The sequence below is a fragment of the Pyrus communis genome, chromosome 1, assembly GCF_041283825.1.
Source record: "Pyrus communis isolate YQ-2024b chromosome 1, ASM4128382v1, whole genome shotgun sequence".
NCBI classification, from domain to species: domain Eukaryota; kingdom Viridiplantae; phylum Streptophyta; class Magnoliopsida; order Rosales; family Rosaceae; genus Pyrus; species Pyrus communis.
This window is the reverse complement of record NC_142565.1, coordinates 6271017-6289152: the sequence shown is the minus strand read 5'-3', so window position 1 is coordinate 6289152 and position 18136 is coordinate 6271017. Positions and strand designations below refer to the sequence as shown.

The window sequence follows — 18136 nt, the reverse complement described above, 5'->3', positions numbered from 1 at the left end:
TTTCAAATTTGTGAAGAATAAGGATTTTTATTTTCCAAGTTGGTATTTGTTTGGTACATCTTGGAAATATTCTAACCTTGTTCCAAGTCACAATGCTGATTTGACTCTTAGAAAACAATAATTATACAACTCGTTTAAAAGTGTTTTTAAAATGAATGAAATCGAATTTAGTAAACATATTTTAGAATTAATTCCTAATAAAGACGGATTTGAATCTTATAAAAACATTTATAAGTCAGTTAGGCTGATAACATGTAGAAAATTGAAAGATTGAGATTGACGGAACTCTTTTATCAACCAATTCGTCTGATTAGTTTCATATGCTAAAACTACTAATATATATATATATATATATATATATATATATATATGTATATTAAATTATTAAACTTTGAATCATAAGACAGAAAACCCTAATTGATTGAGCAATTATGTTGATAAGGCCATGGGCAAAATGGGAATTCCGTGAATAGGTAGAGATATTTCCCCTTGGGCTTGGGGACCAATAAAGGACCAAGGCACGGACAACGCCTGAATGGAAAATGACGTGAGCCCCAAGTTACACGGAGATCCCTTCTTTTGTTGACAGCTATTAATTAATTAAATAAATAAATTGGACAGGTGTCTCGTATTTTGTTGCTAACGAGGATCGACTTGAAAGTATTCAGCCATCACTAGTATTTATTTATTTTTATTTATTTTTAAGGAAATATATAGATATTATTGGGAGGAATCGTTTTCGCGACAGCGATGCAATTATTATTTGAAAAATACGAAATTATTAGCCCTCATTTATGTTGTTCTAAAAATAGAAGGGGTTCCAAAAACGATGGGTGGTCCAGAAACGATGGGTGATGAATGATGACACGTTTGTTGTGCAATGCAGGATTTATGATGAGTGGAAGATGGCGCTACAGCGGAAACCAACTAGTTAGGTATGATTAATTTATCATTACAAGAACAACTTATACGTCTGTATACTGTTATTTTATTATCTAGAAGAATGTTAAAGAGGATTTTCTATAAAATGAAACTCTTTAAGATTGCTTGTATATTTCGTTGGTTATATCACAGCTTGTATATTTCGATTTTTCAAGTCCACCCCTATTTAAACCAATGTATTCCGCCTTCGCGGCACCGAATTTGAATTCAAAGTCTTCTTCTTGATACGTTAAGGTGGTTTAGAATATGAGTTTGTCAAAGTGAAACACGAAAACAAAAAGATTTTGACTGTAATAAAAGCAGACGAGCCAGTGTAAAGATCACACGGTACGTTAAGGTGATTTAGAATATAAGTTTGGAAAAGTGAAACACAAAAACAAAATGATTTTGACAGTAATAAGAGCAGCCGCGCCACTGTGGGGACCATACGCGGCTGCGAGGCAGTATCTTTCAATTTCTCGCCCGTAATCTTATGAAGTAGGTTGAAAGGTGATGAGGACAATTGGGAGGTAAGTATGCAACCCGACCGAACCCAACTCACGCTTTTCCTTTTCACATTGGATGGTCGGTCAGTTTTGGTCCCAGATCCAGCCCCACTTTCATTTACATTCACGTGGATCACGCGCTAGTAGCCATACTCTCAACTTTTTCTTTGTTAAATCCCCTTAATCGAAACGGTAATTTAAGCAAAATTTATTTAAATTACGAGAAAGAAATATTTAAATTTGAATGCAGAGAAAATAAGCGATATGTTTTAACTAACTTGACTAAGTTCAAGTCTGTCTGTCGATGACTATTTGATTAATACCACCCAACTATATTGACAAAATGTTACAAATTCAAACCTCATGAATGACAATTGTTATTCAAGTTTAGGAATAGTCATCAATTTCTTAAAAACATAGAACAATGATTAATATTAAGATATGATGATCAACCAAATTATTATAAACCAAAATATGATTTCAACCCATATATTTCCTCTCATTACTTAGATCTGTTTATTTATATTAAATAACCTCAAACGAAAATTGATGAATAAAAATATACAAAAATGTGCAAAAATAAGAAAAAATAGCGCAAGAAGATCATTTCTAACTCACAATTTACTTGCTAAGATCCAAATTGTGAAAAGAACAATTTGATATATGATACAAAATGTGATCAAAGAAAATGTTTATATTCCCCTTTTGTTTGGTTGCAAAACCAAATGTGAAATTAAAAAAAGGAGGTTTAACATAACACTCTCAGTACTGTTCATTTTTAACAAAAAACCATATTTATACATTTTTCTGGTACTATTCACTATACCTTTAAAAATGACTTTGCATTAAAAGTAAAAAAAAATTTAAACTTTTCGTTAATTTTCCTATAAAAAAAGAAAAAAAGGGTCAACCACGTACCAAACTTGTATTTGTTTCAAATACTTAATTCCCAGTCACCCATCTTAGACTTCAACTTCAACCGAAATAAAAAGTCGCCATCTCACAATAAAATTAAAAACAACAACAAAGCAGTCCACACGTTTTCTTCAGCATCAATTGTTCAATATATTCACATTTCTAACAACGAACTAAACTCGCAGCCCAAGTGATAAAACCTACCGCTTAACCGGGTTCTGCAAAACAGACCGAACAGTTAACAGCTTCGTGATCATGCTGGAGGAATTCGTCATATCCGTTTTATTGTGCTCCCCTCTCTATCTCTCTCCTCACGTCTCTCATGAGAAGAGAAATCGAGAGGGGAACACCGAAACAGAAATAAAGCAGTATTTTCCGTCGAATGAGAAACACCAACAAATTGGACATTGGCCAGGCTGGAAGCCATGGTGGCGCATATGCAACGGCTTCTGGAACCAAACAAAATTTAAACACTCACCTATCGATCTGAAATATCAAATTTCCCTTTCGGATAAGCTAATGATGGCGAAATTGGAATCCAATAATTCACAAAAAAATAAAACCTTGGAATAATTATGTTTGGACCCGATTTTACATCATGGGCCCAAGCGATCGAGGCCGTTGAGTAAGCATGGTTCTTAATCGTCGGATAAGAAAGTTAGGATAATTTGCTATTGTTAAGAGATAATATTATGGTTCTTAATCATAATAATTATCCTTTAATAAATTATCTTAATTTTCTTATACAAAATAAATTATACAGATTCTTGGACACTTCACGTGGCCTTACATGGATCTGCAAGCCGAAGATAATGGTGAATAGGTTAGGTTAGGTGATGGATGTCAACTTGGTGTCTAGTCGGATGCATGGGGTCTATGGTTGAATGGACTCGCGTACAAAGCCACGTGGAACAATGGGAAAAGATTTTACACGTGTTGGTGATAAGGTGGCAATACAATTTGATCAAAAGTGGGATACGTGGTCTTCATGTATGCATGGGTAACTTGCAGATGGGATGACTTCGAATTGCAAATTGGATAGGCATTTGCAACATGTGGGGGATACGGATTCTTGAGAAAAGTAAGGTGATTGTTTTGAGAAGTGAATTGTCTTTCCAATTAATTATCTTTCCAATTAATATGTTAAGATAATAATACAAATTGGAGCACGGCATTGACACTTTGACTAATGCGAAGTGATATTATCAAAGGGTTTTCATCACAATATCCGGTTGTAGAAGAGTTAGAGTGGAACTGGGAAAATCTATTTCGGCAACGGAGCACTACGAATTCTATAAATACAGGGCTTTGAACGCTGAGAAGACCACCTCCAATTCAACACACAAATTGCCTTGTGCAAACCTCTCAAACACTTTGAGATTTTTTATTTTCTTTTTCCACCGACACATCTTCAGTTTGGATAAACAGCATTGTGAAGGCAACCAGCGAACATCTTCAGTTTGGATAAACAACACTGTTGCCGTAAAATCAGCCGACCGAGGAGCACCTTCAGTTTGGATAAACAGCACTGCGTCGAGGCCGACTGGTTACCTATCCAAGTCTCGGTTGAGAAGGGTTTCCGAATCCTTATTGGCAGAAGTCATCTTATTAGCCTTCTCAGCGAAGTAAGGTGTTACGAGTTACAACATTCGGCACATTAAACGCCGAGTGATTTTATGATTGGATACTCACAAGTGAGTTTCAGAGTTCAGCATTCTAACGGCCGAACCACATTTACCATCAAAACATACATCTCCTTTGAGTACTTGTGTTCATATAGTCTGGTGTCGATTCGACGTGCTTATACTCTCACGAATATAATCACTGTGACCGAATCCGGCGCCGACGATTCGTGAACTTCGCAGAACTAGCAGCCTTGTCTTCAGGCTCGAGAATCCAAAAGCCGAGACTTGTTCCTTCCTCGGCCGCAATTGCAAGATCAAGAAGTCAGCAACGCGCTCAACACAACATCAACAAATTGTACTCCTTGGCCAGGCTCAGTCGACAAGTTGGCACGCCCCGCACCAATCGAATGATGTAGTTAGCTCATTAGTTACTCGGTCTGCGTGCCATGTAGGTTTCGTAATTTTTAGGGTCAACAAATTATTAAAAAAAAAAGAAGCTAAGCTTCTACAACAACTAGGCATATATCCAAATGGATCCGTTGAGAAATGCTTATTTGGAAAACACTTTTGCACATAAGCATAAAAGTTCCAAACCAAAATTCCCAAAATTTTCGAGATGAAATACCAAACTGATCCTGAAATTTCGGTACAGAATTTAGTATTGTCTACTCAATTTTTCGATAATCCCATACCGAACCAAAAATAAGTTTTATATATATATATATATATATATCATTTGAACAGTTGCTAACTACTATTAGCAATATAATTGGTGTGGTCTACAAGTAGTAACCATAACCATTTATTGCCACATTTGCCCGTACGAACATCCCACAAATGTGTCTATTTCTTCAATACGAAATCAAAAAATTGTATTGTTAGTATTCAAACATATTAGGTTTGTAACTTATTTTTTGCTTTTGGGTTTTGTTACTTGTTTTATTTGGGTTACATGTTAATTTAACTTGGTATGAATGATTGCTATTTCAATTTGTATGAAATTTGGGAATACCAAACCATCCCGAAATACCGAAAATATTTCAAAAATTCCGAAAATTGGGAATACCGAAATTTTAGTTTGGGATTGGTCTTCAAATTTCTGTCCCTAAAATTTTCGGTTTAGAATCTCATACCGAACCATCCCTAAAAATGCAAATGGCAAACATACACCATTATAAATTACCCCTTTAATTTAGAGGGGGATCAGAGGGAACATGAGGCATGTTATGGCCCTATCTACTACTTGGACCACTCAGGAATATGTCAATCCAGTCCTTTTTGAAAACAAGATTCCCTTTGATGATTCTGGAAATGAAGATAAACATCAAGGCAAATAATTAATTTTGAAAAAAGTAGCAGACACAATTATTTGCAATTTTCTTTTTATTCTGGCTGTTCAGTTCTTGTTTATTTGAGTGCCACCACAATCATTACAGCTAATCATATTTCAGAACAATTTTAGAAAATAATTGATGCAGCAAATTGTTCTGTCCTAAGTCCTAAAGATATTTCAAAAGAAAGAGATTTTGGAGAAGTGATTCTCTTCAAACTTCAAAGTGCATGAGAAAGCAACCTATATGCTAAATAAAACTTATTCCAATCTATCTGCATACAGAAGAAAAGCATCAACAATACAAAACAGGCAGAGTCTTAATCCAATAGTTTAAGCAGAAAGCTAAATTCTGTTCTTATATGTTTCTCAATGCATGAGTACCACAAGAGAGAGAGAGAGAGAGAGAGAGGGGGGGGGGGGGGGGGGATTAGGAATATAACTACATGTATTCATACGAGCACTGGACAAATACGTCGAAATCCAAGTTCCAGGAAGCTTGAAAGATGACTATATTTTCAACAACAATAAGCTTGCATCATAAGTTACAATCGCCCAGTTAATGTTTATGCGTTGGTAAGAACTTCGTTGAGATAGACTCATAGACAAAGTGGTTAAAAGCTTCCAACAGTGCTGTTTAGTTATCAAACACCAATGAACTAGAAAAAGGAGGAAGGCACTAAAGAGACACTGGTGGTTTATGAATCGAACACCAAGCAATCAATCAATCAATCACAGGCCAATATTTCATAAACATAGCGCTTCAAAAAGCTAGAGCCTAGGTACCAGGATAAACTAGACAAAATTATCAAGAAAGATCAAGGAACATGCACCAATGTCTACAACATTTTTGCAGTCACAAACAGACATCAGTAATTGTCAGACATAGATTATTCTACGAGTAATGAAATTTCAGGTTATCTTTCTCATCTGCATTAGAGCAACGTCTGATAACTGTAAGGACAAAATAACATTACTCTGTGATGGTTCAACAGAAAACATTATTTAACTACAGGGTTATTACCATGAATGGTTTTCGGGGAAAGAAGTACTTTCCTTGCGAGCATGCTGAAATTAGTGGTTCTGGCTGAATTGAAAGGTACATGTTACCTCTATGAAAGCTATTACCGTCTCCGCAGAGGGCGCTGAAAAAACAGAATAGGGTTAATAAACCTTTTTTTTATAAACTGTGTGTCTCAGATAAATAAATCAAAAACAGCCAGTCAGAGTTGATGAAACAAATTGTCCCTCCCAACAAATAACACAATCAATCGCTTCACCTTCTCAATTCTACTAAACAAAGAAAAGAAAAGAGTATGGATCGCATAGGCACTTACTCTTGGTATGTTATCAGTTGCTTGTGGCCGTCTGGCAGACATTCCATCTGGATTTGGAACCAGCTCTGGACTGCCATGCCTATAAAATGCCTGTAAGGCTCTCCCAACAAATGGGCGAACTAAATTCACTTCCATGGCAGATAGATCCTTGACCTGCAAGTACAAATCAAATCTGCTCAAGAGCACCAATTAAAAGGGAAAAACAAAGTAAACACATAGTAGAACTACTCAATGCTCTTTCTCTCAGTGGCCCACACACTCACACACTCATTGATAATACATGCTGTTCAGATACAATATATATGATATGTTCCCATGGATATAATACCACCATTATGAATTCCATATTAAATGACATCAGAAAAGAGTTCCATATTATATAACAAGGCATTCAAAATTGTTCCAACCGGTTCATCCAATTGCACCATAGATAAATGCACATACCATCACTGCAGAAGAGTGAGCCTCCTCGAATGATTCTAAGCTAGTCTCAACCTTATGAAACCTTACGTCCCTTATGTCGTTAATAAGAGACCTCACCTATTAGAAATAACTACAGTGAGATCATTGCAAATATGATTGATAGTTAAATAAAGGTTGAAAGAGTCCTGAACTCACCATATATATGTCAGGAATGTCGTCAGGTGCACTATCATAAAAAAAGTTTCAGATGCCATCAACATAGTTTTACAACGAAATATAGAATATGTACAATGTTTCACAACTTACTATTCAAAAAGAAGGCTAGAGATTTCAACATAATGGAAAGGTAGAACTTGAAATGCTGCCTGAGAATCGCGCTCTGCTTCCAAAATCCGAGTCAAGTTTTCTATTCCCAAAACGTAAGTCAAAGAAATGGAATGCGTTAGATTACTTACAGCATATGACTAGAGAGTTCAAAATAATGGAAATGCGTTTGAGTTCCAATTCCATGTTAAGTACTAAGTACTACCAAATTCAACAAATGAAAAGGTTCCGGTTAAATACGTATATTTCAACATTCCATTACATCATAACTCAATCCGATCAACCTTAAGACTTGAGGCTCCAAGACCGAGACTATAACTTACGTCTATTCATATACTAAATTCAAAAATTCTCATGTCAATCTAACTTACGTCTAGCCTTGATCATCTCTTGATGTCATTTATTTTTCCTTCAACAATAAACCAAAAAACTCTAACATATTAGCTGCTGATGCTAAGGCTCACAAGCAATTCCAACAAAAATACCCCACAACGGCAGCCAAAAGAAGCCACACAAATTTTGAACTATTTGCAATGACGAAGGCAGCATGGTAACCACCCAAATACATTCGTAATCAAAGCATAAAACTTTACTGGATATTCAAACAAATCAATCCTTTCAAGCACATTTCTTCGACATTCTTAGATATCGTGTTGCAAACACAGAACCAGAAATCAAACTAACACGAAAGAAGCAGGACTCACCGATAGACATCCACTCTGGGGGCCGAATTGTGCATTTTCCTCTCTTCTTCATAGCAATCGCCAGCCACAACGGTACTTGGGTTGCCATTTGCGGGTAGAATGGACCAAAATCTCCCTGTAAATCCATAGTTAAAAGTTAAACCAGCTCAGTCTATCATACAATAACATGTAAAAAGTGAATAACTTACACAAAGCATGTTGAGAGGATCCATTCGCATATTGGGAACGATCTCCACCATTTCGTCTTCGGCCATAAACTCGACCTGCGATTTCAAAAATTATAATTAAATTCACAGAAATGGTCGAAATTAAAACAAAACAACCACATTAAGCTTATAAAACAGATGAACACGCGGTGGTAGAGAGCTGAACCTCTTCGCCGGAAAAGATAGACAGGCTGGGATCGGTTTGGCCTGCCATCCCTTGAATAATCGAGTCCGATGAAGAATTGAGAGTGATAGCGTAGCAAATTGAGCTCTAATTAAGTCAATTGGGGTCGGATATTTGGGGATGCAGAATGGAATGGCGCCGACGCTTGTATCATAAATGGCGGTGCACAATTGGGGATTTATAAACCCTAACTTTGGTGGCGGGAAATTTTTTTTTTCAGGAGAATATTTAAATTTTGTTTTCTTCTAAAAAAATTGAAAAATAATTAAAGTATTTAGATATCAAAATATTATTACTTAATACTATAATTTAATAATATTTTTCTTTATTTGTAAGTAAGAGGTTTTATAAATTAAATATATTGAAAACTAGGCATTTTTAAATTTGGACTTTGAAAATAATTGTTTAAGCTAATTCCTTGTATGTTGCTGATGATAAAGTGATAAACCGTTAATTTCTTTTATTTATTGTATTTTGTTACAAAGTTTAATAATAAATTTGAAAGAGGTGGATTACGTGATTAGACTTTTTATCTTCAACACACTAGGTTCTACATTTTTTTTTTTTTTGTTTTTTTTGAGTACATTGAGCGGAGGAGTTCAGTTAAGCTACACAATGGGCAGCCTAATTTGGCATTGAATTCACCATCCACGAGATTCAAACCTAAGACATTTCACTTTTAAGCGAAGAGGAATATCACCAGACCGTAGTACTAAGTTCTGGATTTAAACTATATATCTTTCCCTAGTGTAAAATATCGCTTAGGAGGGTGTATACAATTGAGAATTTGAAAGATTTTAATTTTTTTAATGAGTCTAGAGGTATTTAATCAGGATTTTAAGTGAGTTTTTGAAATTCAACATATATTCAAACAAGATTTTAAGATAGTTTATTAAAATACTTAGGAATTCAAGTGTATTCAATTATGATTTCAATTTTAAGATAGTTTATTAAAATACTTAGGAATTCAAGTGTATTCAATTATGATTTCAAAGAAGTTTAATAACATTTCAGGTGTATTCAATTATGAATTTATTTTAAAGAATTTTAAAAAGTTGAGGAATTTGATGGAAATGGAGAGATTTCTTAGTGCAATTTACTAGAGTGTATTCAAATGGAAATTTAAGATATTTTAATAGATTTATAAATCTTTTAAAGAGGTTAATTGATTTGTAGAGATTCCGTGTAAAGTTTTGGTTCAATTCTATTGCAATCTTATGGGGAGAGGTGCGATTTCTGGATACTTAAAATACACTACGAAATCTCTTCAATTATCTCTATTTCCTCAACTTTTTCAAATTATTTAAAATCAAATTCTAATTGAATACATCTAAAATGTTATAAACTTCTTTAAAATCTTAATTGAATACACTCAGATTTCTAATGATTTTAATAAACTATTTTAAAATCATAATTGAATACCCATTGAATTTCAGAGAATTACTTAAAATCCTAATTGAATACCTCTAAATTCATTAAAAGAATTAAAATCCTTCAAAATCTCAATTGAATACACCATCTTTAAGCATTCACAAATTTCACCTTTCTCTTTAAGATTTCGAGGGAATTGAATAAAAAAATTTCATGGAATCAATACAGATCAATTAAACTCTCTTAAAGTCCATGAAAATCTATTAAAATATATCAAATTATCAATTGAATACACTCCCCTTAGAATGAAACAAAATCTGAAAAAATTAAATTTAAAAAATATTAATATAAAATTAGCAGATTTGGCAGGCCCAAATCACTTCAAATCAGGCCTAACTCAAAATTTTGGATTTAGAAGAGGTAGGCCCAAATCCTTCTGGTCAAGGAGAGGTGTGGAGGCCCAAATCCCGTATAAAATTTGATTATTTCGGAAATAGAGATGGTATCGGGTGAATTTCTTGAACAATTTCCTAAAGAGTTTAAAATCTCAATATAGGCAGCACCAAGTTCGACAACAGAGAAAGGGTTTAAAGGGTTTCACTCAAATACGCCTAATTTTAAAATTTTATTTCAACACGGCGTACTTCAACTCCTATCTTAAGACATTTCACCAAAGATATGAGACTACAAGAAACCAAAACTCTAAAGTTTCAAACACATGACCTAGACCGTCAAACTTGGTGCTTATACCATTCTCACACGCTCGAAGCCTATGTCTTTGGCATAGGACCCTATATACTCATGACATCTGGCACTAAAACTAATATGCATAACCAAATTCAGTCATACTTAATAGATTGACGAAACAATTAAACATGTATCTTATTTTCAAATTTCTTATTACGTTTAAAGTACTTCCTCGAAACTCATAACAAAGTTACATCATCCAACACACAACTTTATAAGTTTACACAAGTACAAGTGAATATAAGCTCCAACTAGGTTGGTGCTTTTACCCCTTGACAAAACGAGAAGGTGGCATGCGACAAGAAGCAACGTCAGAGATGCACTACAAAAACCAACAAACCAAACATCTGCACGCACGCCGCAGCAATACTTATATAAACAACGTTAAAGCATGACTCTATTTTTTACTACAACAATATATTTTACATTAAGAAAATAAAGAGTTCAGTTAAATCACACAATAGACAACTTAATTAGGTATCGAATTCGCTATGCACGAAATTCGAAATTAAGACTTCTCACTTACAAATAAAGAGAAATACCACTAGATCGTAGTATTGAGTGGCTAAAGCATGACTTTATTCTTTAAAAAATACATTAGGCGTGACTTGTTAGAGAATGTTTAATTAAATAATAATTATTATTATTTATTTTTAAAGACAGGAATATAAAAGCACCACGCATGCATATAACAGCATGCCTTGAGTGTTAGGTGTAACTACATGCGTACATGGCATTTGGCACTTGGCGTTTGGTTCTTTTACCTCCTTAGAAAAACTTAGTGGATTGCAAATGGATTTTAAAAAATAAGAGAATTCAGACGGTTCTATAGCAAGGCATACGACAAGATTAGTTGCCAAAGATTTAACCAAGAACTTGGTTTGAATTATGGCGAAACATTTAGACTTGTGGTTAAACCAACATCTGTGACATTGAATTTAGTTTGAGCAGCTCACTTCAAGTGGAACTTCAGTTAGATGTTAATACTTTTAAATTTATACTTTTGATGGAGAAAGTCTTAAGTCGAAAGCCAAACCTCCTTAGGGCTGGTTTGGTATTGTTGTGCTTTGAAAAAAAGCTGTTTCTGCTGTGCTGTGAGAATAAGCAACTGTGAAATAAAGCAGCAGAGTGTTTGGTAAACTTTTTTGTAAAAGTGCTTTTGAAAAAAAAAAAAGGCAGTATTAGAGTGTTTGGTAAACTTTTATGTAAAACAGATGTGAAAAAAAGCCGGTTTTTCAAAGCTAGGTTTTGCAGCTTCTTGTTTTTGGCTTTTTTTCATCCAAAACTATGAAAAAAAAAGCTGAAGCTGAGTGTTTACCAAACACAAAAACAGCTCCCAGCTTTTTTTGATAGCATCTTTTTTCAGAATCACCTCAGTACCAAACCAGGTCTTAGTCCTTTGGCTCAAATTAAAAAATTATCACATGGTCCCACCATTTTTTAATTTGAGATCCCCACTGTTTCATGTATTGACACTCAAAGATTCTCTCTCTTTCTAATATCTCTCTCCTTTTTTCTTCTCATACTTAAACGATTACGATTAAATTACGTCAATATCTTATATTAATTTTTAATAAAAGCCAATAAAACAAAAAGTAAAGTTATAGAAGAAGAGCGGAAAGGAGATAAGAATAATAGAAGAGAGAATTCTACTCCCTCAAGATTGTGGTGTGGTCCGCGTGGACCTGTGTGGGCCGTACCCATATACAAATGTGGATACCAAAACCCCGTACCCATATACAAATGTGGATACAAAAATCCATGGACTCAGCTCACCAAGGCTCCACCTAATCCGCTAACAACCACCCACGTCCCGTGACACACGGGAAAGAAAACCAGCGGGCCCTTAAGACCACATTAATAGACGAACCTACCCCTCATCCATTACTCATAATCCAAATGATGCGCCCAAGCATATTCCAAATTCCTAGACCAAAAACGTAATTCCGCCCGATAATGTGGGCCCAAGCAAATGGAATCCACAGATGCCATGCCCTTGGGCAACAAGGAAAGCCGCAGTTAAATCAGACCCCAAAAACCCGAAAGGCTAAAACACAGTTTACACCCTCTGTTGTGCCGATTTCGATAATATCCAGAAAATATGGGCAGGAAGTTCTTCGTCGGCGGCAACTGGAAATGCGTGAGTTCTCCGATTCGTTATCTCCTATGCGTTTTTTTTTTGTCTTTCAATCTGTTTGGTTGCTGAGAAAATCAAAGAAATTGACGGAAAATAATCAGATTCCGATACTTTCTCAGCAACCAAACAGATCCTTGTTTTTTCGATTCCGATTTGTTTTGTGCTCTGATTTCGATCGAACCGAGTGGCGATTTAGTTAAATCTGAGCTGATTCTGAATCTGTGTGTAGAACGGAACCTTCGATGAGGTGAAGAAGATCGTGAAAATACTCAATGAGGGACAAGTTCCATCGCAAGATGTTGTGGGTGAGTTGATTGCTCCGATTATTTACTTCCGCTTTCAATCTGATTTATTTGGCTTTTTCTGCTTCAATCAACTGATGAGATTTACTGATCTGTGTGAGTTATCAAACCGTTAATTTGTTCTGTGGCTTTTTCTGATTGCAGAGGTTGTGGTTAGCCCACCGTATGTGTTTCTTCCGGTGGTGAAGGGTTCATTGAGGCCCGAATTCCATGTCGCTGCACAGAACTGCTGGGTCAAGAAGGGTGGTGCCTTCACTGGTGAAGTTAGGTGTGTATATCTATGATTTACTAGCTTTCAATTCGTAGTGTTGACATCTGGATTTAACTCGGTGAATTGTAGAAATTGAGAATGTATATTGCTGATTTTTGTGTATTTTTAATGATTTGATGATGTGCCTAGAAATTGATACTTTTATTAGAGATGTAATTATATTGCTGATAAGGAAATATCGGAGTAAGAGGCATCTGTTCTGATGTAAAAAAAAAATTGAATACATTAGAACGAAGCATCAATCTGTGAAGATCGTTTGTTTACAAAACCCTTATCACTTAGTTTCAACTTTCGACTTTCTGGAAATATTTTAGATGATGAGGGATGAATTAGTAGTGACAAATTCAATGAGCTATAGGCATATAAGCATAAATATATTGAATGTGCATCATACATGTCCTGTCTATTGAATTTTTATTTTTCAGTTCGCATTTTACTCTGATTAAGTAAATTTAAAAGATTTGTTGTGTATATTCAGTGCTGAGATGCTAGTCAATCTTGAGGTTCCATGGGTCATTCTTGGTCATTCGGAAAGAAGACTGATTTTGGGTGAATCCAATGAGGTATGCTTCCCCTTCCCCTGTATTGTTAATCAATTTATCAATAACGACTGCGTAATAGTTTCTCATATATCACACACTTCGTTCAGTTTGTTGCGGATAAGGTTGCATACGCACTTTCTCAAGGTTTGAAGGTGATAGCTTGTGTCGGTGAGACCCTTGAGCAGCGAGAAGCTGGCACAACCGTGGAGGTTGTTGCCGCACAAACCAAGGCAATTGCAGGTACATAATGCATATCAGAACTCCATTTTATTGGCCTACTGTTAGTTCGAAGAATATTTGTTTTGTTGTGACTTGTGAGTCTCCTTAATTTTCTTTGTTTACTCATCCAAATGATGCTTTCTATTGCAGAGAAAGTGAAAGATTGGACCAATATCGTTTTGGCGTATGAGCCCGTGTGGGCCATTGGAACTGGGAAAGTTGCATCTCCAGCTCAGGCTCAGGAAGTAAGTGGTGCCTTTATCTGATTATCTGGATGTGGTTTTGTATATTAACTTCAGTTTGAACTCGATGTTGTTTGTGTATGTTAGAGCAAGGGAAAAAATGTTATTGGTAAAAAATTTAAAATGGGCACAATTCAAGGAGATTGTGTAGCCTTCTTTGTCTTTAAGGTCTGATAAAACTGAATTAAACGGTGCTTGAATGAGCAAATATTTCTAAACCGTCACCAACCCACTTTTGTGGTTGGGATTTCCTGGGTCATATACTGATATTATGCATATGTTATATGTATGCATTTGTGTATGTATATACATATTGCACCCTGTCTGTGTTTCACACAAATATTTCTCCGTACAACAGGTGCATTTTGAATTGAGGAAATGGCTTCAAGCAAACGTCAGTTCTGAAGTTGCTGCATCAACGCGCATTATTTATGGAGGTATGTTTCACACCTCTACTGCATCATTTTGTTGTTTATCTGCTTGGACATTCCATCCTTTTCTCACTTGCAACTCTGAATCAACTAAAATATATTTCTGTTGACTGATGAGCTTTTCCCCCCTCCAAGATGAATAATATCTATAGAACTAATAAAAGAGTCGGTGACTTTTTGAAAAGTTGTATGACTCTCCCAATAATGCAGCTTACGACAATTTGTATACATGTTTCTTTACCCTAGAGCATGGACTTTTTAAGTCTCCATTCTGCTTATATACAAAAATGGATGCTTATTAAAACATAGTTTACTATGACTGACTCGGGTGAAAGATTGAAATTCGAAAGGGTTAGAGGGTAGGATTCATCTGTTGTATGGATGGAAGCTATCATGTGCCAAAGTCATTTTGAGTTGTAAACATATTTGTTCTCTTGCGAAGAATTCATTATGTCTTTGTGTTTGATTTAAGGAGTTCACTCAGTTATCATGGCTTTCTGTTGACTAAAACGCACGCATTCTCCTTTGTATATATGGGAAAGATAAGGAGTCCACTTATCTTTCTCTGTTCCCCTTCACAACACTTGGCTGAATCGTATAATTTTTTCAGGGTCTGTGAATGGTGCAAACAGCAAAGAGCTGGCTGGTCAGCCTGATATTGACGGATTTTTGGTTGGTGGAGCTTCTCTAAAGGTAATGTTCATTCGCAATGCATACTAAATGCACGTGCTATGTTTCGTTAGTAAAATAAAAGCTTTCTTATCACCAAGTTTTTAGACATTTGTGATCTTACATTTGTGATTCTGTTGTGCTTTTTGTCTCCAGCCTGAGTTCATCGACATCATCAAGTCAGCGGAGGTGAAGAAGAGTGCCTAAAGACTGAAGAGTTGGACCTGATGAGAGTAGTGTGACTGTTTGGTCTCTTGTCTAGGAAGAGTTGGACCTGATTAGAGTAGTGTGACTGTTAGATCTCTTGTCTGGGAGGTAGCGAATCTTTTCCGTACAATTTTACAGATACTCGTTTGAGGAAATAATTATGCTCTTTTTTGTTCAGCAGAATCAGCACCTAGATATGGGTTTTTTCCTGTATTAATAAATATTCTCAACTGTTAATGCTTTTAATTCAAGTTTTTTCGCTCTCAAGATCCTAACTTTCCAGTTTATTTGATCAAAGAAAATCGAAATTATTGTAGCTTGAGTGATTTGTGGCAGCGCTGTGCTCGCACAGTCAAAGTGATTTCTGCACGTTCTTTCTGTCCCATGCACAGCAAACAAACAGTAGTAGAAAAAATACGTGTGCGGAAATTATTTTTCTCAAAACTGTGCTTCTTTTCTAGCCAACTAACAAAGCAGCACAGCTTTAAGGGCTGGATTGGTACTGAGGTGATTTTGAAAAAAGCTGTTATAAAAAAAAGTTGGAAGCTGTTTTTGTGTTTGGTAAATATTCAGATTCAGCTTTTTTTCACAGTTTTGGATGAAAAAAAGCCAAAAACAAGTTGTAAAATTCAGCTTTGAAAAACCGGTTTTTTTTCACATCTGTTTTACATAAAAGTTTACCAAACACTATAATACTGTTTTTTTTTTTTTTCAAAAGCACTTTTACAAAAAAGTTTACCAAACACTCTGCTGCTTTATTTCATAACTGCTTATTCTCACAGCACACGGCAGAAACAGTTTTTTTTCAAAGCACAGAAATACCAAACCAGTCATAAATCTCTAATGGGCACTAACGAAAACAATGTGGAATGGGCTTCACGGAGTGGAGCCACCTTTTGTTCTCCCCGAAAAGGAGTTTTATGATTTCATGCTGATGGCCCATGAGGTCAGGCTGCATCTATAAGTTACACACCTAAATGAAGGTAAATCATTTAACCTAACGGAATCTGACGGCTCTGGTTAAAATGTGTAATTACTGATTGGCTCGTGTTCAAGGCTGCCTATTGTCATGTGGGATTACTGATAGGCTTGTGTTCGATCACAGTTTTACACGTGGATAGAAATAACTCACGTTTGATATTGTAATTTGCGAGTAGGTAAGAGAGCGAGTGCTTCCACTAAAGGGAGCCAAGTAATTTTGTCTCATGTTTTGTCTATGTAAGAGTGACGTCCTCGAATCGTTTTAGATTTTAGTGATCCTATCCTCTTTATGCTTCTTATTTGCAGTCAAATCCTTGAAATTGCTAGTCTTTTTTATCTTGCGAGTCCCAAAGGACCACTTTCTATGAGAGGATTTTATTCGTGTGGTGCCCCCGAATACACATACACAGATTTTGGAGTTGACTTATGGCGCATACGACACTGAAACATTTCCTCTTCCCTGCCACTTGCTGTGACTTTTGTAATGAGCATTCACAACTTCCCATATCTTCCAAAGATATTACTCATACAATGCATGAATGTTGTAATTACAATGAAATGAACATGAATGCTAGACTACACTCGTATTCGTGATTATAAGTTGTTAATGCATATAGGTATAAATCAAAGCTCAAAATGATCCCCTGCCATTGTTGCATTGAGTTATACCGCAAGTTTTAAAAGACGTTAAGCGCTTGTGGGGCGGCGGGCTGGAGCCTAGCGTCTAGACGGATTTAAGTAAATTTGTTTATATTTCGTGTAAATAAATGTTTGTTTATACTTAAAATATATATAAACGACAAGATAGAATGACATATATATTACGAAATATTGGAACATAATGAAAATATGGAGAACAAACATATAATGTGTGTTCATTTAAGCATTCAACAAGTCTTTTACAATTTATTGAAAAAAATAATATGCAAAATGAAATTTATCTATTTTTTGTCTATGTGAGTTGCAACCTAGGCAAGTGCCTAGGTGGGTCTGGGTGGGTTAGGCAGGTGCTTAGGCGATCTAGGCGGGCGCCTCAACAGGTCTAGGCATCCTTTCTTAATTTTCAAATGCCTAGGCATTAATTGAGGCGGTGGCCAGCCACCTAGCGCCTAGACGCGGCTTAAGCGGTGTTAAACGGAGATTTTTAGAACAACTTATGCGTGATAGCTGAGCCTAAAATTTATTAGAAAGACAAGATTCTCGGTTGTATTCAAAGATACGTATTCCAAGAGTCTGATTGATGTAACTATCAAAAATAAGAATCACTCATTCCACTTTGAGGAGCCAAATATTTTCCTTTCATGTTGAAATCAGATCCTCGAATTGCTTTAGTTAGGCCGATCTTTATCTTGTGAGTCTAAAGGACCACTTTCTATTAGGGATTCATGTTTATATTGACTAACCGGCGGATATGGCACTGAAACATTTGTGACTTTTTTAATGAGCTTTCACAAGATCCAATATCTTACAAAGATATTATTCATACAATGCATGCATGGATGTTGTGATTACAATGAAACAAAAAATGAATGTTAAGCTCAG

At 35.6% G+C, this 18136-nt stretch overlaps 2 protein-coding genes across 3 annotated transcripts; one reads left to right on the top strand and one right to left on the bottom strand.

Annotated features, from left to right (window-relative positions):
- Nucleotides 1–6090: 6090 nt before the first annotated feature.
- LOC137721521 (DNA replication complex GINS protein PSF2) lies at nucleotides 6091–8640 on the bottom strand. The gene is made up of 8 exons (XM_068460615.2): nucleotides 8458–8640; nucleotides 8274–8348; nucleotides 8086–8200; nucleotides 7364–7463; nucleotides 7253–7283; nucleotides 7079–7174; nucleotides 6635–6787; nucleotides 6091–6442 (listed from the first exon to the last, which is right to left on the bottom strand). The coding sequence occupies exons 1-8, from the start codon at nucleotides 8503–8505 to the stop codon at nucleotides 6422–6424; spliced, it is 639 nt and encodes a 212-aa protein (XP_068316716.2). The 5' UTR covers nucleotides 8506–8640; the 3' UTR covers nucleotides 6091–6421.
- A 3933-nt stretch (nucleotides 8641–12573) lies between these two features.
- On the top strand, nucleotides 12574–15880 carry LOC137719669 (triosephosphate isomerase, cytosolic). Of its 2 annotated transcripts, XM_088694795.1 has the most exons (10): nucleotides 12574–12733; nucleotides 12960–13035; nucleotides 13177–13300; nucleotides 13782–13866; nucleotides 13953–14085; nucleotides 14215–14309; nucleotides 14665–14743; nucleotides 15348–15430; nucleotides 15563–15655; nucleotides 15706–15880. In XM_088694795.1, exons 1-9 carry the CDS (start codon nucleotides 12695–12697, stop codon nucleotides 15611–15613), a joined length of 765 nt encoding a protein of 254 aa, XP_088550921.1. In that variant the 5' UTR covers nucleotides 12574–12694; the 3' UTR covers nucleotides 15614–15655; nucleotides 15706–15880. The 2 variants fall into 2 exon arrangements, with proteins under 2 accessions (XP_088550921.1, XP_068314810.2); XM_068458709.2 differs by having other exon boundaries at nucleotides 15563–15880.
- Nucleotides 15881–18136: the final 2256 nt, after the last annotated feature.

What these genes read in the sequence shown, in the direction of transcription:
- LOC137721521 (XM_068460615.2), bottom strand. Translation starts at nt 8,505, where the DNA reads ATGGCAGGCCAAACCGATCCCAGCCTGTCTATCTTTTCCGGCGAAGAG. An exon ending in ATCCTCTCAACATGCTTTGT is followed by an intron (nt 8,201 to 8,273) that starts GTAAGTTATTCA and finishes ATGGATTTACAG; the next exon opens with GGAGATTTTGGTCCATTCTA. An exon ending in CAACTGATAACATACCAAGA is followed by an intron (nt 6,443 to 6,634) that starts GTAAGTGCCTAT and finishes CTGTTTTTTCAG; the next exon opens with CGCCCTCTGCGGAGACGGTA.
- LOC137719669 (XM_088694795.1), top strand. Translation starts at nt 12,695, where the DNA reads ATGGGCAGGAAGTTCTTCGTCGGCGGCAACTGGAAATGC. An exon ending in GCCTTCACTGGTGAAGTTAG is followed by an intron (nt 13,301 to 13,781) that starts GTGTGTATATCT and finishes GTGTATATTCAG; the next exon opens with TGCTGAGATGCTAGTCAATC. An exon ending in AACGCGCATTATTTATGGAG is followed by an intron (nt 14,744 to 15,347) that starts GTATGTTTCACA and finishes TAATTTTTTCAG; the next exon opens with GGTCTGTGAATGGTGCAAAC.